Source organism: Neofelis nebulosa, chromosome 9 (assembly GCF_028018385.1).
Source record: "Neofelis nebulosa isolate mNeoNeb1 chromosome 9, mNeoNeb1.pri, whole genome shotgun sequence".
NCBI classification, from domain to species: domain Eukaryota; kingdom Metazoa; phylum Chordata; class Mammalia; order Carnivora; family Felidae; genus Neofelis; species Neofelis nebulosa.
Genome location: NC_080790.1, coordinates 98260172 through 98286054, shown reverse-complemented (window position 1 = coordinate 98286054; position 25883 = coordinate 98260172). Strand labels below are relative to the sequence as shown.

General features: G+C 44.4%; 1 protein-coding gene across 1 annotated transcript in view; it reads left to right on the top strand.

The window, feature by feature from the left end:
• The window catches only part of KAT14 (lysine acetyltransferase 14), a 36546-nt gene extending 11737 nt beyond the window's left edge, over positions 1 to 24809 (top strand). Inside the window, exons 4-10 of the mRNA XM_058684802.1 lie at positions 1658 to 1839; positions 3886 to 4302; positions 4434 to 5002; positions 17735 to 17871; positions 18724 to 18899; positions 20419 to 20609; positions 24094 to 24809. Of these exons, the coding sequence (XP_058540785.1) occupies positions 1658 to 1839; positions 3886 to 4302; positions 4434 to 5002; positions 17735 to 17871; positions 18724 to 18899; positions 20419 to 20609; positions 24094 to 24267 (1846 nt within the window). The 3' untranslated portion in view covers positions 24268 to 24809. The remainder of the gene's footprint in view (positions 1 to 1657; positions 1840 to 3885; positions 4303 to 4433; positions 5003 to 17734; positions 17872 to 18723; positions 18900 to 20418; positions 20610 to 24093) is intronic.
• The last annotated feature ends 1074 nt before the right edge of the window (positions 24810 to 25883 follow it).

The following is a 25883-nucleotide window of genomic DNA, read 5'->3' as shown; positions in this document are numbered from 1 at the left end:
AGTAGGACAGTAGGAGTTTCTGGGTCTGAACAACAGAAAGAAGAAAGATGGAAGAGGGGCACCTCAGTAGCTCAGTTGTTTGAGTGGCTGACTTTGCCTCAGGTCACGATCTCACTACTCGAGGGTTCGAGCCCCATGTCGGGCTCTGTGCTGACAGCTCACAGCTCAGAGCCTGGTGCCTGCTTCAGATTCTGTCTCTGTCTCTGCCCCTCCCCTGCTCAAGCTCTGTCTCTCTCTCAAATGTAAATAAACATTTAAAAAATTTTTTTAAAAAAAGAAAAGTGGGCAGAGCCTGAGGACCTGGGAAGGCACCATCAGCTGGTGTATGAAAGCACCATGGAACCCCTCCCCTCCCATATCCTTTGGGCAAGAGGAGGGAGGCTTGGATAGTTTAGAAAAAGATACAAATGTGGGAGAGGTGCTCTGGGACCAAAACACTGGGGAGGAAACTGAGGTGTCTTTGTCCCCATCTCAGAAAATGCTCATGCTTATTAAAGTTTATATTTGTGAGGTTTTTTTTCTTTGTTTTCTAGCAGATCTTTGTCCCTAAGAATGCTTTTTTCTTTTTACCTCTTGAGCAATATTTTCCAACTGTTAAGACTGGCCTTCTTACAAAAGACTGTGTTATAGGATTTCTGGTACTTGTTTTTTAGAACAGTTGCCTTTAAAAGCATTTTCAACAGGAATCTGAATAGTTAACATTTTACGTATCATTAAAAACTTTCAAGAGCACCTGGGTGGCTCAATTCGTTAAGCATCCAACTCTTGATGATAACTCAGGTCTTGATCTTGGGGCTGTGAGTTCAAGCCCTGCCTTGGACTCTGTGCTAGTGTGAAGGCTTTTTATTATATACTTTTTTTTTTTTTTTTTGCCAAAGTTGGTTATTCCCCCAAAGTTCAACTCTATTTATGAAACACACTGTATAGTTTTATTTCACTTTACTATTTGTACAGGCAAATAGGAGCAGACTGAGATGTGCATCTGACTTCTGGGGTAAAATGAACTGTTTACCAGGGCCAGTGATTCTCTTGCTTGCTTGCTTTCTTGAGAGCTGGTTTTAATTCACATATAAAACCAACTTCATTTGGGGCACCTGGGTGGCTCAGTCGGTTGAGCATCTGACTCTTGGTTTTGGCTCCCAGCGTCATGGGACCGAGCCCCACGTTGGGCTCTGAGCTGAGTGTGGAACCTGCTTGAGATATTACCTCTCTCTCTCTACCCCTCTTTCTCTCCTCTCTGCACTGTCAGTGCAGAGCCTGACATGGGGCTTGATCTCACAAACCCCTGAGATCATGACCTGAGCTGAAATCAAGAGTCTGACACTTAACCAACTGAGCCCCCAGGCACCCATGTGGTAAGTGTTTTATGAGCTTTGTTTGAATTATTTTGTTTAATCCCCACAGCAACCTTGTGAGTTAAGTTGTTATCCTAATTTTAAAAAAGAGGAAACTGAGGCAGCCAGAAGGTGGTAGAGCCAGGATTTGAAGCCAGACAGGCTCCAGAACCTCTCCCTTGACTCTTATGCTCTGTTCCTTCAAAGATTGGAGGTTCCATAGCATAACACAGGCTTGGAGTCCTAGAGTATCTGGAGAGTGTATTTTCCACATAATGCCAAAATTGAAAAGCCAATAATTTTTAAATTCTTGGACTCTCCAGGAAGAAGACTTCGACCTGGTGGAGCACAGTAGCGGGTTGCCTCAGTGTGGGAAGCCCCATGTTCTTCCGTTCAGGGGCTCAAGAATTCGGAGAACCAGGATGGTGGAAGCTCGTTCACAACAAGCCACCAACAATGAAGCCTGAAGGAGAGAAGCTGTCTGCCTCTACCCTGAAAGTAAAAGGTACTCTTGTGAGAACACTATAGCACGTGCTGGCCAGGCCACAGCCAAGCAAGCATGAGTTTAGAAGACCTCCTGCTTGTAAGGCATAGGCCAGCTGCCTCAATGGAGCTACTCTGCTTGGCAGGTGTATTATTACGACACATTTTGTGTATGCTGTAAATAAATACCATACAAAAAATATTTTAGCATTTCCTAATCAAGTTACCAGTTCTGGAAATGTCCTTTGGTATCTGCAAGGTTCTCTTTTCTTCTAATGTTTATTTAAAAAACATTTTTTTTAATATTTATTTTTGAGAGAGAGACAGGGTGCGAGTGGGGGGTGGGCAGAGAGAGAGAGGGAGACACAGAATCCGAAGCAGGCTCTAGGCTCTGAGCTGTCAGCACAGAGCCCAACGTGGGGCTTGAACCCAGGAGCCTTGAGATCATGACCTGAGCCAAAGTCGATGCTCCACCAACTGAGCCACCCAGGTGGCCCAAAAATGTTTATTTATTTTGAAAAGAGAGAGAGAGAGAGGGCACACGTTCAATGAGGAGGGGCAGAGAAGGGGTAGGAGGAGGGGCAGAGAAGAAGGGCTGGACAGAGCATCTAAAGCGGACCTTGCACTATCAGAGTCAGATGCTTAATTGACTGGGTCACCCAGGTGCCCCAAGCTTCTCTATTTTCAATCTCATTTTGTTTTTACAGCTTTTTTTTTTTTTTTTTTAATTTTTTTTCTTCAACATTTTTTATTTTTATTTTTTTATTTTTGGGACAGAGAGAGACAGAGCATGAACGGGGGAGGGGCAGAGAGAGAGGGAGACACAGAATCGGAAACAGGCTCCAGGCTCCGAGCCATCAGCCCAGAGCCTGACGCGGGGCTCGAACTCACGGACCGCGAGATCGTGACCTGGCTGAAGTCGGACGCTTAACCGACTGCGCCACCCAGGCGCCCCAGTTTTTACAGCTTTTTATGTGGAAATTTGTAAACACCCACCAATACGAAGAGAGTGGTGTAATGAGTCCCTATGTACCTTTCTCTTCACTTCAGCAGTTCACTGCTGGCCATCTCAGTTTAATTTGGCCACTGGGTACTTTCCCCCAACCCTCCACCCATTCCACGCCTTGGATTATTTAGAAGCAAATCCCGTCATCAACATCTCATTCTTAAACATCTCAGTACTATCTTTAGGAGATAAGGATTCTTTTTCGTGGCCTAACCTGATGCCATTCTCCCACTTAAAGAAAACTCCTTACAATCACATATTGGTCTGGGGTTTTTTTAATCTAAAAAATTTTAGTGAGCTTTAAATTTTTAAAAATATATTTGAGAAAAAAATCAAATAGTGTTGAAAAGTATAAAGCCTGACAGTGTCCTCCTCCCCTACACCTGCCTGCAGTTTCACTCCCCAGAGTAACCACTGCTGTGTCCTGTGAATGCTTTTAGCATTTTCAATTGAAAAAATAAACTCATGCTGTAATACTTGTTCTCTATCCCTCTCCCCCACCTTACTAGGAGCCCCTGGACGTCTTTCCATAGCATTCCATGTAGATCTGCCTTATTTTCTTTTTTTCCAATTGTATCCCATTGAATGACCTTCATAGGATAATATAATAGGACATTCCTGCTATTGATGGATATTTTGGTTACTTCTGCCTTTTTGTTGTTGTTATTTTAAATAATACTATATGTGGGTAAATTATTTGTGATAAATTCCTGGAAACAGGTTGCCATATCAAGGGCATGTTTATTCCAAATATTAGTGTTGCCAAATCACCCTCCAAAAAGTTGTAATAAAAATTCACACCTTACTAAAAAGGCATGAAAATACCCATTTCCCCATACTCTTGTTGAACATTACCAAACTTTTAATATTTGCCAATTTCAACAGGCAAATACGGTATTTAATTATTTAAATTTGCATTGTAATCCCTTTTTTCTTGTCAGAAGCACCCTAAGTCCTAGTTTAGGACGTTCTTGTTGAACATTTCTCTATTTTGGACATGGTAATAGGTTCACAATTAAATTAGCAAAAGAAACTAAAGTTGAGATACTTCTCTTTTGGCAGCCTCCAAACCAGCTTTAGATCCCGTCATTACTGTGGAGGGCCTTCGAAAACGGGCAAGTCGTAATCCCGTGGAATCTGCCATGGAATTAAAAGAGAAAAGGTCTCGTACTCAGGAAGCAAAGGACATTAGGAGAGCCCAGAAGGAAGCAGCTGGCTTTCTGGACAGGAGTACTTCTTCGACCCCTGTGAAGTTTATAAGCCGCGGCCGCAGGCCAGACGTGGTTCTAGAAAAAGGGGAAGTGATTGACTTCTCGTCCTTGAGCTCCTCTGACCGCACCCCTCTGACAAGCCCGTCTCCTTCTCCCTCTCTGGATTTCTCTGCCCCTGGGACCCCCGCCTCTCACTCGGCCACACCCAGCTTGCTTTCAGAGGCAGATCTGATTCCAGATGTGATGCCACCACAAGCCTTGTTTCACGGTAAGACTTGCGTTTCTTGGGTCTTTTGTTTTTCGTGTGTGATAGAATGTGTGTATTTTCACTTTGTGGGCGGTGCGCCCTGCATTTCTTCTTTCCCGTGTCTTGATTACACTGTCTTGCACTCTGCGCAGACGATGACGAGATGGAAGGCGATGGGGTCATAGACCCAGGGATGGAGTATGTACCTCCGCCTGCTGGGGCAGCAGCTTCTGGGGCAGTGGTCGGGGGCAGAAAGAAGGTCAGAGCGCCTGAACAGATAAAGCAGGAGGTGGAGAGCGAGGAGGAAAAGCCTGACAGGATGGACATTGACAGCGAAGACACAGATTCCAACACATCTTTGCAAACGAGGACTCGAGAGAAGAGGAAGCCCCAGCTGGAGAAGGACAGGAAACCTAAAGGGCCCAAGTACACCCCCGTGAGCATATATGAGGAGAAGCTGCTCCTGAAGAGGCTGGAAGCTTGTCCCAGTGCCGTTGCCATGACGCCAGAAGCTCGCAGACTGAAGCGGAAATTGATTGTCAGACAAGCGAAAAGGGATAGGGGATTACCACTTTTTGACTTGGATCAAGTTGTTAATGCTGCTCTTCTGTTAGTTGATGGAATTTATGGAGCCAAAGAAGGGGGAGTTTCCAGGCTTCCAGCTGGACAAGCCACATATAGAACAACCTGTCAGGACTTCAGAATCCTTGACCGATACCAGGTAAGATTCCCGGGGGCAGCAGATGGGGGCGGGCAGGCAGCACTACAGAAGGAGGGGGCATAGCTGTGCTTGACTGGAAGTCCTGAGTGACTTTGGGAGAGAGAAGGAAACAGCAAGGGAGCAAAATAGAAAAATTTCTGGGCTTTGGTTTTTGAAACTATTCGGTATGAATACCCATGATTACAGCCGGGTTTGTTTGTTTCCTTTGGGCATTCAGGACAGAGCCTTGACGCTTTCTTTGCCTCTCCTAGTCCCGGATGGGGACTGAGTTTGCACATGGTTTGTGTCATAGCCCTGAGTGGCAGGCTTGTTGAGGACATATGATGTAGCAGACCACGTGCTGAGCAGAATCGGAGGACGTGTAAACATCTGTGTAGTTAGGAGACAACGCGTAGAAATAGATCCATGTGTGGCAGCATAGCTTGAGAATATTCAGGGGAATCCAAGTCTGTGAGTGCTCCTGGGAATGGTCAATTCCACTCAGAACTTCGAGAATGCGCCTTCCCAGAGCAAGAATGACAGGTCTGATTTCCCTGAGTCTTTGTTAGCACTTGCTCCTAAACAGCCTTTAACTAGTTTTGCTGGTCTGATGGCTGTAAAGTGAAATCGCATCTTTTATTTATATGTTTCTGATTACATTCTTATATCTCTGCCTGTGAATTGCTAAATAGGATTAAATAATTGCCAAATAAGATTATTTGCACGTTTTCTGTCTTCTTTGGAAACTAGTGGGCTGATATTGCTGGTGTTGCGATCTTATTCTGTGAGGTACCGTGTGTGGGGCTTTTTCTTCCACTGTGTTGGGCATGTGGTGTGTGGGCTCTTTCAATTTGAAACTCTCCTAGAGCTCTGGAACGTCTTAATTTCCTATATTCTATTTTCTCTCTCTCTCTCTCTTAAATGTTTATTTATTTATTTTGATGGTGGGAGCAGGGGAGGGGCAAAGAGAGGGAGAGAGAGAATCTCAAGCAGGCCTCACTCTATCAGTACAGAGCCCAACATGGAGCTGGATCTCACAAACCATGAGATCATGACCTGAGCCAAAATCAGGAGCCGGTCGCTCAACCGATTGAGTCACTCAAGCACCCCATCTCTGTTCTGTCTTTTTGGAACACATCTATTATTTGGATATTGAACCCTGTATACTAGGGGTTGGCAGGCCTTCTGTAAAGGGTCAGACAGTAAATGGTTTTGGCTTTGCAGGCCACACAGTCTGAGTTGCAACTACTCAACTCTGCTGTTATGTAAAAGCAAGATATAATGGATGGGCATGGCTGTGTCCCAGTAACACATTATTTACTAAAACAGGCTGGATCTGGCCTGTGGGATAGTTTGCTGACAACCCCTACTCTAGGTGGATCCCTTAATTTTTTTTTTTTCCTATTTTGCATCTTACCTGGGAAGTAGTAACCTGCCTGCCTACACCCTAGAGGTGAATGGGGTGGTCCAGGAGCCTACCATTCAGCTGGAAAACTTCCCTGAGTCTCCCTGTTTTCAGTCCCATCTTGGCTTGGCCAGGTGCTCTGGTGTCCAGAGTCTTTCCCAAGCCTCTCCAGACACTCTAGTCTTCTGCCCATGGAGGGAAAGATCATTTCTGGATGTGGGCATTGGGGGTGTAGTTGGAGGCTTCAACCTCTTAGGTAGAGAGACTCTCAGTCCGGAGTCTTCTTGCCCAGTCTCAGTGTTAGCAGGACCTGATCGATGCCTTGTTGCCTTTCCTGAGGCTCTGCATGTATATCATCCTGCTCCTGGCCTGTCTTCACTGCTGCCTTAAGTTCTGGCTCTCTCGTCTCAGGTGTTTGCCACTTACTCCTGTGCTTGGACTGCAGTCACCTGTTCGCCTGTTCTTTGTTCTTGTGGGTTTGTCTTTTTAATCCCTGTACTTAATTTTTTAAATTATGACATGTGACCTGTAGCTACAGAAGAATACATAGGACATGTTATAGTTTATGGGTTAATTTAAATAAATACTTTTGTATCTGTCTCTTGGGTTAAGAAACAGAACATTAGCAAAGAAAGGAAGAAAGAAAGAAAGAAAGAAAGAAAGAAAGAAAGAAAGAAAGAAAGAAAGAGAAAGAAAGAAAGAAAGAAAGAAAGAAAGAAAGAAAGAAAGAAAGAAAGAAAGAAACTGAGCAAGAAACTGAGCACACAAGCACCTTGGAAGTTCTGTGTACTGCCTACTCCCTCCCCCTAAGAGGGAGCCGCTCTGAGTTTTTTATGTCACTTTTAGTTTTTAAAAAACTAAGTAGGAGGCACAAATCTAGCTGTGTAAGAAATTGCCACTATTAGATGAAGGCTTCCAGGAGAGAATAAGCTAAGCAATCTCTCTGGGTCATTGTTAAAGATTGAATTGTGTCCCCCAAAAGGATATATTGAAGTTTTAACCCCTTGTACCCATGAATGTGAACTTGTTTGGAAATAGGGCCTTTGTAGATGTAATTAGTTAAGATGAGGTCATACTGGAACAGGGTAGGTACTTAACACAATATGACTGGTATCCTTAGAAGAAGAGAAGAGGCATAGAAACAGACACAGGGAGATCACCATGTGATGACTGAGGCAGAGCGATGTGTCCACAAGTAAGGGATACCAATGAATGCTGGCAACACCAGAAGGTAAGAGAAAGTGTGGAACAGATTCTTCCCTAGAATATTCAGAGAGAGCATGGCCCTGCTAACACCTTGATTTCTGACTTCTGGCCTCTAGAACTGTGGAAGAATAAGTTTGTTATTTTAGCCATCTCGTTTGTGACAAGCCATTGATATGGCAGCCCCAGGAAGCTCCCACAGTCACATTCTGGCTTCAGGTTCCATGACCCCTTTGTAGAGAAGTCAGTGTTCAAGGTCATTAGGCAGTTCTGGGGAGTGTAAGGCTTACCACAGTCTGAGCCTCAGGCAGGGCTGCAGTGTATAACACTCAGTGTGGCAGAAATCTGGGCAGGGACAGTGGGGCCTTCTGTTTCCTGCGTCTGGACTGATGTGGTTCCTTCCAGCTTGTAGGAGGTCCGAGCAGTTGTTTGTGGGGCATGTGTCCTCAACTGATCCATGGAGTGGGCATGGAGGTTGTAGAGGAGTCTCAGAGTACATGGTGAAGCCAAGCTGAGCACCAGTGATATTCTGGGCTACAATTCCTTAGGTTTTATAGATGGTCCAGTGTACCCTACGATCCAGTAATCACATTGTTTGGTATTTACCCAGAAAATACAAATACATGAATTCAAAGGGATACATGCACCCCTATGTTTATTGCAGCATTATTTACAACAGCCAAACTATGGAAGCGGCCCATGTCCATCGATAGATGAATGGATAAAGAAGATGGGGTGTGTGTGTATGTATGTATATGTGTATATATATATATATATACGTATATATATATACGTATATATATACGTATATATATATACGTATATATATGTGTATATATGTATATGCACACAATGGAATATCAGCCATAAAAAAGAATGAAATCTTGCCATTTGCAACAATATGGATGGAACTAGAGTGTATTATGGTAAGCAAAATAAGTCAGTCAGAGAAAGACAAATACTATATGATTTCACTCATGTGGGATTTAAGAAACAAAACAAACAAGTGAGGGGGAAAAAAGATAAAACCAACCAACAGACTCTTAACTATAGAGAACAAACTGATGGTTACCAGATGGGAGGTGGGTGGGGCAATGGGTGAAATAGGGGATGGGGATTAAAGAGTACTTATTTTTTTAAAGTTTATTTGTTTATTTTGAAAGAGAGAATGAGTATGAGTGGGGGAGGGACAGAGAGGGAGAGAGAGAATCCCAAGTAGGCTCCACACTGTCAGTGCCAACTGACAGGGCTCCAACTCAGGAGCCCAACTCAGGGCTCGAACTCATGAACCATGAGATCATGACCTGAGCTGAAATCAAGAGTCGGCCACTTAATCCACTGAGCCACCACCCAAGTGCCCCTGAAGAGTACATTTATGGTGAAAAGAATAAAATAAACTGATAAAAATGAGTAAATAAAAGATGGTGCAGTGCAGCAGGGACTTATGATAGCCTCTGTAGCTGCCCCTTGAGTGACACCTGTCACCCAGTAGTGGTCCTGGGCTGTCCCTTCACTGGAGACTCCTTTGCCCTTCTTCTGTTTTGAATCTTACCGTTTCCTGTGCCTCATCTTTGCCATGCTGTAATTTTAGTCCCTTGTTTTAGTGGAGCATATTCTTAGTGACTTCCTGAGGAAAGCTGCCTGGGAAGTAAAATCGGAGACCTTACATGTCTGAAAGGCCTTGAACTTAAAGCCAAAATTCCAAGCTAGTGTTGGGGCAGGCTGAGAGACAACTTCAATACCAGAAGCAGTGCTTTCCCTTTGTGAGGGAAAATGAGGCCGAACCTGAGAGTCTGTGTACATTATTCCATTATCTAGGAGCATCCTTTGACAAGGACCCCCAACATCTCTTCCTTGAGGTCTTTCCCCCTGGCTAGTCAGTCTCCCAGTCTCAAAATCCTGGTTACCACTTAGAGAAAGAGGGACCTTAGCCTTCAACTTGTACTCCCACCTTCGTGCTAGATGAGCTGTCCCTCCAGAGCGCTGGTTACACCTTCTCTAGAGATGGGACCTCCAGACTTCTGTGGGGAGGCAGCCACCTGGCAGCAGGGGATTGAAGATTTGGGAATCGAACTGCTGTGCACACAACTTTTACCTGCTCCTTCTACTAAGTACCCCATTTATTCCCAGCTCCAGAGGAGTCTGGTGCTGCCACTGGGTTTTATGAGGGTACTGTGGTACAGATTGGGCTGGTTCACACCTAACCCAAAGCCAGCTTAGGAGTTTGGGCTTTAAAGCAGTTAGTATTTATCCATCTGCTTCCCAGATGTTTTTTTCCCCTGATCTTCCTATTTTTGTATGCTTCTCTCCCTTTTTTAGAAGGCTGATTCTGTAGGTTTAGTGGGTTTGGGGAGGGAGTAAAATTGTGCATTTAATCCCCCATCTTAACCTGGAACTTTAGTACCGTTTTAATGCAGCTACACAAGGAGCAGCTCTAAATGCATTTGTTCAGCCCATACTCTTTCTTGTTTTCTGATAAATGTAGTCATAGCTATAAATATCCCTACAATACTGCTTTAGCTGTGACTCATGAAGTGATGGGAGTTTATTATCAATCAGTACTAAGCATTTTGTAATTTTTCTCATTATTTCCTCTGTAACACAACAGTTTGTTTCTTGGTTTGTTTACTTTTTACATATATAGAAATTTTTAAGGTATCTTTTAGTAATTGATTTAATTTCTAATCAAATATGTGTTGTCAGAGAAAGTATATTATGTTGATTCTTTGCTATAAAGAAAGTTATATGCTCAATTTTTATTCTTTTTGTGGGTTCTAACTTAGGACATCTATTTTTTCTCTTAATTTTTTAATATTATCATGTGGTCTTCCCTTCAAACAAAATATTTTTGTGTGCTCTTATCTGTCTTTTTTCTTTTGTGTTGTTTAGACAACGGTAAACCTCACTAAATTATTTATTCACCCTTACTTCCTATCATTTCTTCCTAGGTTAATTTTTTGCTAGACTACTTCCTCTAACAGTTTTTAAAAATCTGGTCTTTTTGAGTTTAATTTTGAATACCTGTATGCCTAAGAATAGCTTCATTTCACTCTTGAATTTAAATGATAGCGTAGCTGGATATAAAATTGTAATTTTGTTTTTTCTTTCAACATTTTGAAATTATTACTCCTGAGAGCCTCACTGTTTGTCTCATTCTTCTTTCTTTGTAGGTGGTCTCCTGTTTTATTCTCTCATATCTTGGAAGCTTTCAGAATTTTGTCTTTGTTTCTGATCTTTAATTTTATTTGCGCATTTAAAGTATTTTTTTTTAATCTCATTTATCGTGTACTTCTCCTTCAGTCACAGGTGTCTTATATGCTAATATGCTGTCAAAAACCAGTAACCTCTGCTTCAGAGCCCAGTACAACACAAGACAACACAAGAGTTTGGGATAAACACAACACAAGAGTTTGGGATAAAAAGAAACAGTAGATTTATTGCTTTGCCAGGCAAAGGAGGTTACAGCAGGCTAAGGCCTTCAAAACTGCAAGCCTGCCAGGAGGAAGGGTCTGGGGGTTCTATAGGGAAATACAGGATCTAGCCTGTTTTGTCAGGAATTGTGTCTGTGCTGCCAGCCTTGTTTGTCATGTCTTCAGCGTGGTACTGGGTTCCCAAAACAAAAGGCTAAGAAGGGAGGAGAGGAGGTTTCCGAAGAGAGTGAAAAGGTTACTTAAAAAAAATTTTTTTTTAATGTTTCATTTATTTTCAAGAGAAACAGAGCACAAGTGAGGGAGGAGCAGAGAGAGGGAGACACAGAATCTGAAGCAGGCTCCAGGCTCTTGAGTTGTCAGCACAGGGCCCGATGCCGGGCTTGAACTCATGAACTGCAAAATCATGACCTGAGCTGAAGTCAGATGCTTAACTGACTGAGCCACCCAGGCGCCCCAAACAGATTACTTTAAAGTGGAGCTTCACTGGGGTGCCTGGATCGCTCAGTTGGTTGAGCCTCCAACTCTTGATTTTGGCTCAGGTCATGATCCCAGGGTGGTGGGATTGAGCCCTGTGTCTCACTCTGTGCTGAGAGTGGAGCCTGTTTAAGGTTCTTCCTCCCTCTGCCCCCCCCCCCTCTCTCTCTCTCTCTCACTAGCACGTGCCCTCTCTCTAAATTTAAAAAAAGAAAATTGAGCTTCACTGAAGCATTAGTGTGAGCATTTAGATTTTTGTTCAACTTTATGCTTTTAAGCAGTTTGATCTTGACATTTATCCTCCTCTTGTTCTCTAGCTTCCTGGATTTGTGCTTTTTGGTGTGGTGTCTTGATTAATTTGGGAAATTCTCAGTCATTATTGCTTCAAATATTTCTTCTGTTCCTTTCTCTCTTTTCTTTCTGGTATTCCTATTATGTGTATTTTATACCTTTTGTCCTTGTAACACAGTTTTGGATGTTCTGTTCTGGGTTTTTTAGTCTTCTTTTATCTTTATTTTTCAATTTTAGAAGTTCCTCTTGACATATTCTTGAGCTCAGAAGTTCTTTCTTCAGCCATGTCCAGTCTACTAAAGAGCCCACAAAGGTGATTCTTCATTTCTCTTACATTTTTGATCCCTAGCATTTCTTCTTGATTCTTTTTAGAATTTCCATCTCTCTGCTTAAATTGTCTGTCTGTTCTTATGTGTTGTCTGCTTTGTCTATTAGAGCCCTTAACATACTAATCATAGTTGTTTTAAATTCCCAGTCTAATAATTCCAACATGTCTGCCTTGTCTGAGTGGTTCTGATGCTTTCTCTGTCTCTTTTAGACTGTGTTTTTGGATTTTTTTTTTTTAATGTTTATTTATTGAGAGAGAGTGTGTACGCGCAAATGTGCAAATTGGGTAGGGGCAGAGAGAGAGGGAGAGAGAATCCCAAGCAGGCTCTGCACTGTCAGCACAGAGCCCTTCACAGCTCAGTCCCACAAACTGTGAGATCGTGGCCTGAACCAAAATCAGGAGTCGGACACTCAACCAGTTGAGCCAACCAGGTGCCCCTAGAGTGTGGGGTTTTTTTTTGCCTTTTAATATGCCTTGTAATTTTTAGTTGAAAGCCACATATAACCTACTGGGGAAAAGGAACTGTGGAAAGTAGGCCTTTGGTGGTATGGTGGTGAGCCTTCTGTGGTCCTAAGATTAGTTCTCAGTCTGTTAGTGAACCCGTGCCTCTGGGCTGTGACTGACACAGGCTGCATGGAATAACTGGCGGGAGCTGGAGATGGGCAATTCACTTTCCACAAGTTGGTTAGGCTCTGATGAAACCCAGTAGGTTAAGCTCTGGTAAAATACTTTCTCTTGAGTGCAGGCCTTGTTAAGAAGACGAAGTACTCTGAAGTATTTTCAGAATGGCTGCTTTTTCCCTGCCGGAAGCTTGAGGGGATTTTTCTTTGATCCCTACCACGAGAACCTGGTAGAGCTCCTGGATGTAAAAGTCACAAAAATGTGCATCCCCCACCCAGAGTTTTGTCTCTCAGACGTTTCCACATTGTGTCTCCAGCACTTTGCTTGTTGCTCATTAAGTTTTCCTACTGGGCACTGGTTCCTGGAGGTTTCTACTCTGCTAAGTTATGATTCTCTGTATGCACGTGTTTGTCTTTCCAGTTTTGGGGGGAGTAGTGTGCCCTGTGATCTCAATTCTCTGATGGATCCAAGAAGAGTTGTCAATTTTCAGTTTGTTTAACCTCTTGTTAGAATGTATTGACAGCTTCCATTCTCCTTTTATGCTGGACAGGAAACCAGAAGTCTTCTTACATGATTCTTTAATCTGGGAAATTCTGATTTTTTTAAAAGTAGGCTCCATGCCCAGCGTGGGGCTTGAACTCATGACCCTGAGATCAAGAGTCATATGCTCTGCCAACTGAGCCAGCAAGGTGCCCCCATCTGGGAAAGTCCTTATCATTGTGTCTTGTGTTTTTTTTTTAATGTCTATTTATTTATTTTGAGAGAGAGAGAGAGAGAGAGAGAGAACGCATGCACGAGTGGGAGAGGGGGAGGGAGAGAGAGAGAGAGAGAGAGAGAGAGAGAACACATGCACGAGTGGGAGAGGGGGAGAGAGAGAGAGAGAGAGAGAGAGAGAGAGAGAGAGAGAGAGAGAGAGAATGAGAATCTTAAGCAGGCTGCACACCCATTGTGGAGCCCTTTGTGGGGCTTGATCTCACAAACTGTGAGATCATGACCTGAGCCGCAATCAAGAGTTGGATGGTTAACTGACTGAGCCGCCCAGGTGCCTCTATCATTGCTTCTTTAAATATATTCCTCCTTTTCTGGACTCCTAATATGGATGTCGACACATTAATTCTTTCCTTTCTCTCTTCCTTTGCCTTTGTGAAGAGATCCTCAATCTGTCCCTTACTCATTCACTGAGTGCTTTGTTTCAGTGGTCATGCATTTAATGTCCAGTAAGGAGTAAGAGATCCATCATAACTCCACTCATTCCTGTTTCTAGGTTTATTACCCTGGAGTCCATTTATTATGTTGTTTTTTTTTAAACGACCTTATTGAGATACAATTCATATACCATACAATCCCATTTAAAGTGTACAATTTGGTGGTTTCTGCTATATTCACAGAGTTGGATAACCATCATCATAATTAATTTTAGAGCATTTTCATCAGTATTACTGCCCCCCCCCCCCCCCCAGCTCCCAGCTTCTGTAGATTTACTTATTTTGGACATTTCGCATAAATGGAACCCCATAATACATAGTCTTTTCTGACTGCATTCTTTCACAGCATGTTTTTAAGATTTGTCCATGTTGTAGTATAGATTAGCATGTCATTCCCCTTTATGGCTACTTAATACCCCATTGTATAGGCGTACCACATTTTGTTTATCCACTCATCAGTTGATGGACACTTGGGTTGTTTCCACCTTTTGTTTTTTGGATTTTTTGTTTTGAGTTTATTTTATTCATTTTGAGAGAGAGAGAGATGGGGAGGGGCAGAGGGAGAGGGAGAGAATCCCAAGCCGGCTCCGCACTGTCAGCACAGGACCCAACGTGGATCTGAACTCACCAGCCGCGAGATCATGACCCAAGCTGAAATCAAGAATTGGACACTCAGTCAGCTAAGCCACTGAGGCACTGTTACTCTTTTTGATTGTAGCCATCTTTGTGGAAGTCAAGTGGTATCTCGTTGTAGTTTGGGTTTGCATTTCCCTGATGACTGTTTATTTGCTTTTTGAAAATTCTTGGCTGTCTGGTAAATTAATTCTGCTGTTTCCAGTGCAGTTGGTTTACTTTGCTTTCTTTTCATTTACACTCTTTGTTGACATATCTTGTTTTTTTTCCCCCTGTGAAAGAATATTCTCTTGGTGTCACCAGATGCCTTTGCTGGTATAAACACCTGAAGGGAAGAGCAAAAGCCTGGTTCCTGGCTTGACACCCTGTTAGCAAGTTTGAGGCTCCAGCAGTGTCCTGATGTGACCCCTCCAGCTGACACTTGCTGGCAAAGTTGATTGGCCGAGGTCCACCCAGAGCAGACCTTGCAAGAGGAAGTGGCCTAACTCGGAAGCTCCCCCTCCCCACCTGTGGTGTGGAGCCTTTCTGTGCTCTGGGCTGGCCTTTGCCGCCTCACGTGGACCCGGCCATCTTTGGTCCCTCCCTGGGGTTTCTCACAGCCTTTGTGTTCCGTCCTCCCTCTCACTTTTGTGGCATCTTTCAAGACAGATGGGAAGGAACACAGCAGCCCATCTAGTGCTCCTTTTATTTAGAACTAGAAGTTTGAAGAAACTCATTTAACATTTTCCAAACTTATTTGACTTTGGCATGCTTCTTTCCCCACCATTTTGTCATTCAGCAAACCTAAGTTGAATACTTCATGTGTGCCAAGCACTCTTCTAGCTGGGGACACCGCAGCAAATTAGGGCAGAAGGTGCCCACCCTATGGAGCGGGGAGATGACAGGACTAACTCACTAAATGGGATCATTTCCTGCAAGGCGGGTGTTGCGGTGGAGGGGAAGAGCAGAAGGCAGTGGTAGCACGTTGGATGGGTGCCTAAGGACAGTCTTGTGGTGGAAGTAGCACTTGGCCCAGTCCTGGTCCACAAGGAGGAGGCAGGCTAAAGGGGGTTCAGGGCAGAAGGCCCAGGGGCAGGCCCTCAGGCAGCAGGTAGTTTGGTGTGATGGGCTGGAACATAGTGATGGCGGAGGAAGTGGGTGGGAGGTGGGGTTGCCGAGGTAACAGGACAGATCCTGTAAGTCCCAGGTAAGAACTTTGAATTGCAAGGGAAGGCCAAATAGGAACTTTGACCAAGGGAAGTGAATTTACTTGTTTTTAAAAGAAGCTCCTGGCTCTGTGTGGAACGTGGGTGATAAAGGCTGAGAGTTGCAGCAGAGAAACCAATAGGAAGCAGCGGTAGTGATCCAGGCAGAAGTTGAAGGTGGTCTAGACTAGGGTGAAAGCAGAGATGGCAAGAAGTTGGGGTACTGGGTAACATCTGTGGAGTTCCACAAAACTGACCCCGAAACATTAACCAGATCGTCTCTCATGGGCCAGTGGTTCGGTGACTGGTATTTCAGTCATCTGTTGCTGCACAGCAAGTCATTCCAAGACTTAGAAGCTTAAAACAATATTTAATATTTCTTCTGATTCTCTGGGTTGACTGGGCTCAACTGGGTGGTGGTTCTACCCTGTGTGCTGAAGGCTGAGGTCACTCACGTGGCTGCCTTCAACAGGAAGCTGGATCAGGTTTGGAATGACCAGGATGGCCTTCCTCCGGGCTGGTCTCCATGTGGCCTCTACGCATTCAGTGGTCCAGCCTGGACACCATGGCTGCTGGACGCAAAGAGAGAGAAAGTAGAAGCTTCCTGTCCTCTTAGGGCCTGGGCTCAGGGTCGCAGAATGTTACTTCTGCACTTGGTAATTGGTCAAGGCCTGTCACAGGCCCACCCTCATTCAAGGGGAGGGAACAGACTCTGCTGTTTGACATGAGGAGCCACAGCACCCCACAGGTACAGGAGGAAGTGTTGAGGCCGTGTTTGGACACTACATGCCATAGCTCTGAATTGCCCTCCCAGACTTATTTGAAAGTGCTGGAAGAATTTCAAAGTCATCCTTTCAAAGTTTTGGTGTCCAGTTTGGGATAGTAATAAGAGAAATTACAAAGAAGAAATTCTTGCTCTCCTTCCAAGAAAGTTATTTTCTAAGCTAAAGAGCAAACTGACTCTCCAAAAACAACTCAGGTTTCTAAACTTCGTCCAGCCCTTGGCAAACCACTTTATAAGTGTGCCTTTTAATCTTCCATCTGGGCTCTTTGCTGTAAAACCCTAATTGCGCATGTTCTGTTACTACACGACTGAGGGCCCTGGGGCAGCACTCCCAGAAACAGACATCTCCAGTCGGGCTCCCAGTGTGAAACCCACCTGTTCTGTTAGGACACTCACCTAAGAAACGCAGACCACCTTCTCATTCAACCCCTGGCGGGGCTTCTCTGCTGTCTTGATTTATCTTAGGAATGCTAATCTACATCAGTCATACTCTTATCAAATTTACTCATTGGAATAGAGGCATATTTTATTTATTTACTTCTTAATTTTTTTTTAATGTTTATTTTTGAGAGAGTGTGAGTAGGGGAGCGACAGAAAGGGGGGGAGATGCAGAATTGGAAGCAGGCTCCAGGCTTTGAGCTGTCAGCACAGAGCCCAACGTGGGGCTCTAACTCATAAACCATGAGACCATGACCTGAGCCGAAGTCAGACGCTCAACTGACTGAGCCACCCAGCGTCCCGAGTCATCTTTTAATGAATCCATACACAGGGGCAGCAGTAATTGGCCCCTACCGCTCTGTGGATAACAGACTGCTCCTACAGTGTGACCCACGTGTCTGTCACCCAGTTGACGCTAGTGCAGGTTAGTATCTGATGACTGGGTTGGTTGTGTTATCAGGTGAAATGAAACTTGCGGAAGCTGTAAATCCAGTGCTCAGTCCTGCATTTCACTCACTTAAATGACTTAAAAATTTTTTTAAGTGACTTAAAATTTTTTTTAATTATTTAGATTTTAAACTGTTACAAACAGCCCTAGTTTTTCATATCTAGTTTTATGGAAAGGTACCTATGAGGTTTGTGCTGAAACTTGAGCTCTCCAAAGAAATAATACAAAAAGACCTACTTTCTAACACAAAGCAATGTCCTAAGTACTAGAGTGGCTATTTTTACATCACTGGGGTTCCTTTCTCCTAGACTGCCTTGCCATCCAGGAAAGGGTTTCGGCACCAGACCACTAAGTTTCTGTATCGTTTGGTGGGATCAGAAAATATGGCTGTGGACCAGAGTATCGTCAGCCCTTACACCTCTCGGATCTTGAAACCTTACATCAGGTACGTGGGGAAGAGCTGTGATGTCGAGTGTGTTGTGAGGAATGACATTTGTGGCTTCTCCGCCCTGGTCCCCTGTTAGAGTAAGTCAAGACCAACCCTGTAAGCAGGCGTCGGCACGGACTCCGCGTGCAGTCTGATCCTTGGCTTATTTGAACTGTACGTTTTTTTGCAGAAAGGATGGTCGTTTGACAGAAGTGTAAAAAGCAAGAACAAGTTAACACTGTTAGATTGTATTTCATTGTGTTTCTTTTAAATTTTAAAGTTGTGTATATTTAGTAGTCTGTAAAATGAGAACATGGGAGAGATGCCTCACTTGGGCTTGTATCTGGGGTGATGATGAGTCTTCTTGTCTAGGCAGTGCTGTGGAAGCCGAGCTGGCTAGGGCCCCCCAGTGCTGTCCTGAGAAAGCGTGTTGTCTTGATCGCCACAATGGCCCCAGAGTCCCAGGATCCTCCTTGCCCAGCACTGCCATCCCAGACCGGCCCCGTGAGAAGCAGTGTGAGAGCCTGCCCCAGCGGCCCTGGCAGAGCTGGACCATCCCTCCCTGGGCTGTGTCCTGGGCTGGAGCTCTCAGGGTTGAGTCAGGCTGCTGTTTGTTTCCTCACTCTGTTTGTTCAGGCTCCAGCACAAGCAGGCTTCCTGGTCGGTATAGAGGGGTTTGGTCTGATGTATGTTAACAGAGCAAATTTTAAATTTCATGCCAGAAAAGTATCGTAGCTCTTATCAAGCTCTCTGCCATATAAAGTAGCAGATTGAAGAGTTTATGTGAATCAGTTGGCTAGGAATAATACTGGGTATTTTTCTTGACTTGAATTTGTTCTTTTCTTGAATCTTGTTCTTCTCTTCTTGGAGGCGTGATTATGAAACAAAGCCACCCAAACTGCAGCTCCTGTCACAGATTCGCTCCCACCTGCATAGGAGTGACCCTCATTGGACCCCGGAAGCTGACGCACCTCTTGATTACTGCTACGTCCGGCCAAATCACATCCCAACAATAAACTCTATGTGTCAGGAGTTTTTCTGGCCTGGTATGTTCCCCCTCCCAAACTAGGCAGATCAGTTTTCTGTCTAGTTCAGGTTAGTAATTTTTTTAAAATTAGCGCATGCTGTGTGACTCTAAAACCTTTACTCACGATTTCATTTAGTTTGTCTCTACTCTCATGGAAAGAGTAAAATATGAACACCTCTTTCTTCCTAAGTTCAAGAAGGAGCCAGCAATTAAAGTAATAAACAGTGTTTTTGTATGTTTCTCAGTGCTGCCAGAGTAAAAGATTCATCCTATTTTGCTTCTACATATGTTTAGATACCAGGTAATGTCTACCCGTGGTATACAGGCTGGTAGTTTGGACATGTTTGGACATTTTTTATTTTTTGCTTAATAATTCTGTAATTTTGTTTACTTAGCTATTACTTGGAGAGTGTTAGTACAGCCAAAAGGGGTTTTTTTGTTTTTGTTTTTTTTGTTTTTCCTTGAGTTTATTTATTTTGAGAGAGGAAAACATGAGCGGGACTGGGAGAGCTAGAATCCCAAGCAGGCTCACGCTGTCAGCACAGAGCCTGATGTGGGGCTCGAACCCACAAACTGAGATCATGACCTGAGCCGAAGTCAGACGCTTAGCCAACCGAGCCACCTAGGCTCCCCGAAAAGGTATTTTTAAAAAGCCAAATACCCCAATTGCAGACTTTGAAAATAAGAGTAAACCCAATACGATTTGTCATTTTATCAGTCTTAATATATTGTCTTTCTGAAAACCGAAGCCATCAATTAAAGAAGCACATTTTCATTGTTAAATATAAGCCTGTTCTTTGTGGATCTGCCTTACTGCACTGCTTTGAAAGTAAAGGAAAATTACATGTCCTCCAGAGGTTAGATAAGATTTCCTCGGGATTAGAGCTGTGTCTTCTTTGTTGTGTGGTAATCATGTAACAGTGCACGTGGTGGCAGACTTGTGCTCGTTCTTTTAGGAGCGGTATGGAGGCCGAAAGCATCCTGGGAGCATCTACTATTTCTTGACCTTATGCTGGGTTGCCTTCCATACATGATGCATGGAATCATTTTTTGTTTAAACCCCTTTATTGTCAAATGTAGCATTTGTACAAAAGAGCTTATAAATTATACTTGTATGAGGTGAGGAACACAATAATGTGAGTTCTCTGGATCTTTGCTCCCACCCTATAAGGTCTAAGTGTACAGACGCTGAGGCCCACACATTTGGAAAGGCGTCAGCTGACACATGTTGTAGAAGTGGCTAAGTTCAAAGCCAGAGAGATGTATCCCATTCTAAACCTGGGTGCTCTCTGCTACCCACCCTATCCTGCCTACTTCTTTTAACATGTGTACTTGGAAAAGATGCTGTTAATTTTGATATTTTCTAAAATTCACTTTTGTTTTTATGATCTGAATGTATGATGTCTATGCTAATATCTTTGTCTTCAGTTTTTTGTTTTTTGGTTTTTTTTTAGCATGCAGGTGTAGACCAAACAGCTTGGCATGTGTTAATTCCAAAAGGCACATGGTTTTAATATCGAATTAACTCTTCTCTGTAGGCATTGACCTGTCTGAGTGCCTGCAGTATCCAGACTTCAGTGTGGTTGTCCTTTATAAAAAAGTTATCATTGCGTTTGGCTTCATGGTTCCTGACGTGAAGTACAATGAAGCTTACATTTCATTTCTGTTTGTCCATCCTGAGTGGAGAAGAGCAGGGATCGCAACTTTCATGATTTATCATCTGATTCAGGTAAGGCGTCTGGGCTCCCCTGGAAGACTTGAGGAGGGACAGGGCTGAGCTGGGCCTTCCTAGCACGGCCCAGCAGAATGGGTGGTCTCGCAAACCCAGTAAAAGAACGACAGTGACCATCACACAGATAAGAATCTTTGGCCCTCTAAAACAAGATCGCTATTTGGGCACCTGGGTGGCTCAGTTGGTTGAGCAGCCAACTTCAGCTCAGGTCATGATCTCACAGTTCATGAGTTCGAGCCCTGCATCGGGCTCACTGCTGTCAGTGCAGAGCCTGCTTCGGATCTTCTGTCTCTCTCTTTGCCTTTCTCTCTCTCTCTCAAAAAAAAGAAAGAAAGAAAGAAAGAAAGAAAGAAAGGAAGGAAGGAAGGAAGGAAGGAAGGAAGGAAGGAAGGAAGGAAGGAAGAAAGGAAGAAAGGAAGAAAGAAAGAAAGAAAGAAAGAAAGAAAGAAAGAAAGAAAGAAAGAAAGAAAGAAAGAAAGAAAAAAAAGAAAACCCTTGGCCCTCTAAAATAAGATCACTATTCAGGCCCAGGTTTCAAAGAAACCAGTTTGAGGGGCCCCTGGGTGGTTCAGTTGATTAAGCATCTGACTCTTGATTTCGGCTCATGTCATGATGCCAGGCTCGTTAGGCTGAGTGTGGAGCCTGCTTGAGATTCTTTCTCTCCCTCTCCGTCTGCCCCTGACTCAGTGCACATGTGCACTTTCTCTCTTTCAGTAAAATAATCTTCAAAGAAACCAGTTAGTAAACACATTATAGTAGATAAAATGAGAAAATACCAAAAGTGAGAATCCAAAGCCCCTGTACAATGACCCATATTGGTAACTGCTGCTGCTCTTAGAAGCACCATCGCCACGACTCTGAGAATGGAAGTGGAGCTGTGATTTTTAGGGGTTTTCTCCTTATGGGAGCATAAACGTACAGAACACACTCACTTCAGCCATACAGCGTAATGATCTGATAGATACTTGTCTATATTGTGAAACATTCCCCACAGTAAGTCTAGTTACCACCCGTCAATACACGCAGTTACAGACGTTTTTCCTCTTGGATGAGAACTTTTAAGATCTGCTCTCTTAGCAACTTTCAAATATGCAGTACAGTATTGTAAACTATGGTCTCCATGACATCCCCAGGACTTACTTGTGTTGTAAACTGGGTATCTTTTGACCCCCTTCATCTAGTTCACCCACCCTGTAGCTCTACCTCTGACAGTCACCAGTCTGTTGTCTGCATCTGTGAGTTCAGCTTTATATTGTTTGTTTTTTAGATTCCATATATAAGTGAGATCATACAGTGTTTGTCTTTCCCTGTCTGACTTGTTTCATTGAGCATAATGCCACCTAAGTTGTTGCAAAAATTATCAAGTATTTTTAAACATTTTAGCAAAACTCTATCAATGAGTAGTACATAGTCTATTATTGCTGATTATTCTTAATTTTACTATCACTGTAGAAGCTGGTATCAACCTTTTAAGATTTGATTGTAATATCAAATTATAATTCATCCTTTGATATATCTGTAACACTGTTGAAGAAAATATACCATATATTTATATACTAACATCAGAAAAACATGTAAGGGATTTTTCACCCCCAGAATCTTATTTAGAAACCATTTGGCATGAAGGATTGTGTGTTATGTGGGCAAGATTCCCTTTAAATAGAGGAAGGAGAAGATAAAATGTTGTTTTTCCAATCTTTTTAAGTTTATTTATTTATGGGGAGAGAGAAGGAGAGACAGCATGAGTAGGGTAAAGGCAGAGAGAGAGAGAGAGCGCGGTGGAGGCAGAGAGAGGGGCGTGGGAGATAGAGAATCCCAAGCAGGCTTCACGCTGTGAGCACAGAGCCTGATGCAGGGTTCAGACTCACAAACCATGAGATCATGACCTGGGCTGAAATTAAGTCAGACACTTAAACGACCGAGCCACCCAGGTGCCCCCAATTTTTCCAACTCTTAATGAAACTTGCTCAATACTTCCCAAATGTCGGCAGAAACCTAGAACCATTTTGTAGAAGTTGCTTTCTTCTCTCTTCACTTGACAGTTAACACGTGCTCCCTTGTGTTGTGTTCAGCTGAGACTCTCAGTTTTTCATACCACACCCCACCGCCTACCCCACTCACAGCCACAACCTCCACCCTGTTCACCCTTCCATCCTCGGCCGCTGCACCACTGCCTTTCCCATCACCAGCAGGAGCGGCCTTCCCGCGTGTGTGCCTGGCGGGGGGCCTGGCGCAGAGTCAGTCCTGACTGAGCGCTCACTGGGCAGGTGAGGAGTATTCGTCCTTTCATGCGGGTCCTGGCCCTCAGCCAGACCGTGAGTCCCGGGCCCAGGCAGCACTGCTCAGTCGGGCAGTAGTACTCGATGCTGTGGTGACACTGTGCATGTGTGCACGAAAGTCACTCCACGAAATTCATCTTACACACTCACAGTAACACCACAGGGCACAGAACGTGAATCAAGCAGAGAGAAGACGGCAGCTGTCTACCTGAGAGGCCTCTTAAATCTAGGCCTCGGGAACCATGGCTTACAAAACCTCAAGGACCCTGTCAGCCTCAGTATTTCGGTGCTTTCCTCATTAGAAAGCACATTCTTAGTTCATATGACTTTTGGTACTTTCTTCTGTGTAGCTAATTAAAGAATCTTAAGAACTTACCTCGTATTAGTAGAATGATGATTACTCTTTCCCCCTGGGATTAGGCCAATGCTGAATACAGAAATCACAGTTCTGAGAAGCTAATTCCATCGGTTTGTGAGGGATGGAGGGGGACTGTGGGATTCTGAACATCTGTACAGGGTTTTCAGGTCTCATAACTAGATGAAAGTCTTAATACCTCATATCTAGCCTCATAATGTAGCATCCTTTCTAGTAAGTCTAGGAACGGAAGGAATTTTTACAAGTTTGAGTACAGGATAACATCCAGTTTTTAAAAGCAGAACTTCTCGGAGCACCTGGATGGCTCAGACTTTTGAGCGTCCGACTCTTGGTTTCTGCTCAGGTCATGATCCCAGGGTTGTGGGAGCCCACGCTGGGCTCCGTGCTGAGCGTGGAGCCTGTTTAAAATTGTCTTTCTCTCTCCCCCGCTCACTGTTCCTCTCTCTAAAATTTAAAAAAAATAATAAAAAGCGGAACTTCTTGTCTTATTCTCTATTTCCTCGAGATTGTCAGAGTGCCTGCTATTGATAAGTGTGATATGTTTAAGTGTAATTGAATTCTAAATAAAATAATCCAGTTGACAATGAACTTTTCCCCGGGCCCTTGGCTTCAGAGAGCAGAAACAGCCAGCATGCCACCCGTTCCCTTGGTCTCGTAGTTTCAGTCGGGCTACCGGCTGTTGTGGCGTGTTGCAGTGCCTCAGCTGAGGTCCCTGCTGTCCCCAGTTGCCATGACTACCTACCTACACTTCACAGCCTTTCCTCACCTACTCATTTTCCCTCAGGCGCTTTCATTCTCATCCCGTACTTTTCCACTCTTTTGGCAGACCTGCATGGGCAAGGATGTGACCCTTCACGTCTCGGCAAGCAACCCTGCTATGCTGCTCTACCAGAAGTTTGGATTCAAGACTGAAGAGTACGTCTTAGATTTCTATGATAAATATTACCCGTTGGAAAGTACGGAGTGTAAACACGCATTCTTCCTGAGGCTCCGGCGCTGAAGTGAGCACAGCGCTTCACAGAGAGACGCATGTGCTGTCAGAGGTGGGTCCTCACGTAGGCCCGAAGGCAGGTGTTCACGTCCCTGTGGGCCCTCATCTCTGCGATCAGATGTCCCTTCAGACCTCTCGCTGGAGGCTACACAGGCGGTGGGCAGAGGAATTGAATAGTGCGCAGCCCGTCAGCAGAACCACTGTCCTGTCCTGTCCTGTCCTGCACAGGCCTGGGCCCACATCTTGGGACTCCACAGTTAACTGGAATCGAGCGGTGCTGCTGTCCTTCCGCCAAACAGCTTCAGCAATAAAGGATTCTCGGGGAGAGAGAATCTGTTCTAATTTAAAGGATGAGGAAGGGTGGCAGCCATTAACGAGGGGTGCTGTGTCATCGGGACAACGGGAGATTACAAGGTGATCACACAAAGGGCCGGCACTTCCCCAGCCGTTGATGAGCCATCATTGAACCCGGAGGACCTTCAGGGCACTGAGGTTCTGCTATCTCCCTGACTTTGGCCACAGTCAAAATAAACATGGTGTTTGTGTCCACACGTCCCGTCACCTGGTCTGCTGTTAGTACCTCCTGCTGGGGGCTTTGGCCGAGGAGTGGACACCTCTCCCTGTGCCTGTGAAGTTGCTTTGGGGTCACGTTGTCTGAGCGGCCTGTCCGTTAGACTGTGCTGGCGGGGAGGTGCGGGTGGTGGAAGCAGAGCCAGCTGAGGACGGGCCCTGTGTCTCCAGGACCACTCTTGTCGTAGGGGGTGTTGGAGAGGGACTGTCCGTCAGGGTGTTTGGATCCAGTAGGAGCTTTTCCAAAAATATCAGATGTTCCCAAATAAAGATCTTTCCTTATGACCATCAATGGCCAGAGCTCCAATCCGGTCAGTTTGCTTTCAAACTCTATTTAAAGAGTGGTGGCTCTTAACTTCTGGGGACATGGATCCCTCCCTGCGAGAATCCAAAGAAAGCTGGATATTCTCTAGAAAACTGTGCATGCACATTTAAAATCTTGATCAGAGATCTGTGGACCACCGTCAAAAGCCTCTGTTTTAGGGGCTACGCTTGCAGCCAGCTCGAATCCCTTTGCTCAGAGGAACGTACTGCACCTCGCGCGAAGCCTGGAAGTTCTGTCCTTGGAGAGCAGCCCAGGCTCCACTCCACTGCCTGAGGCCCAAGAGTGGCATTACCTCCTTTCTTCCTTTCCTTTTCTTTTCATCCCTCCCTCCTTCCTTCCCTTCTTTCTGAGAGTTTTCTACCTTTTAAGGATTTGGGGACTAGGACCCCAAGAAGTAAAATTGAAGAAGTGACATTTTCCGAACCTGCAGTCCAGCTTGTGATTGTTGTACGTGAATGTCAAGCGTTTGCTGCAAAAGGTGGCCGAAGCAAGTGTCTCCCCTCGCTTCAAGGAACTGGGGAATTCTGTGATTACATTAATCAGTTCTTTGTTTTACATTTCGATCGATTGATTGATTTTATTTTCAAGTAATTGCCACACCCAACATGGGGCTCCAACTTACAACCATGAGATCAAGAGTTGCACGCTCCACCGACTGAGCCAGTCAGGTGCCCCACATTTTTAAATTACGATACAACAACCCCCTCCCCATATTCAGTAATTATCAAGA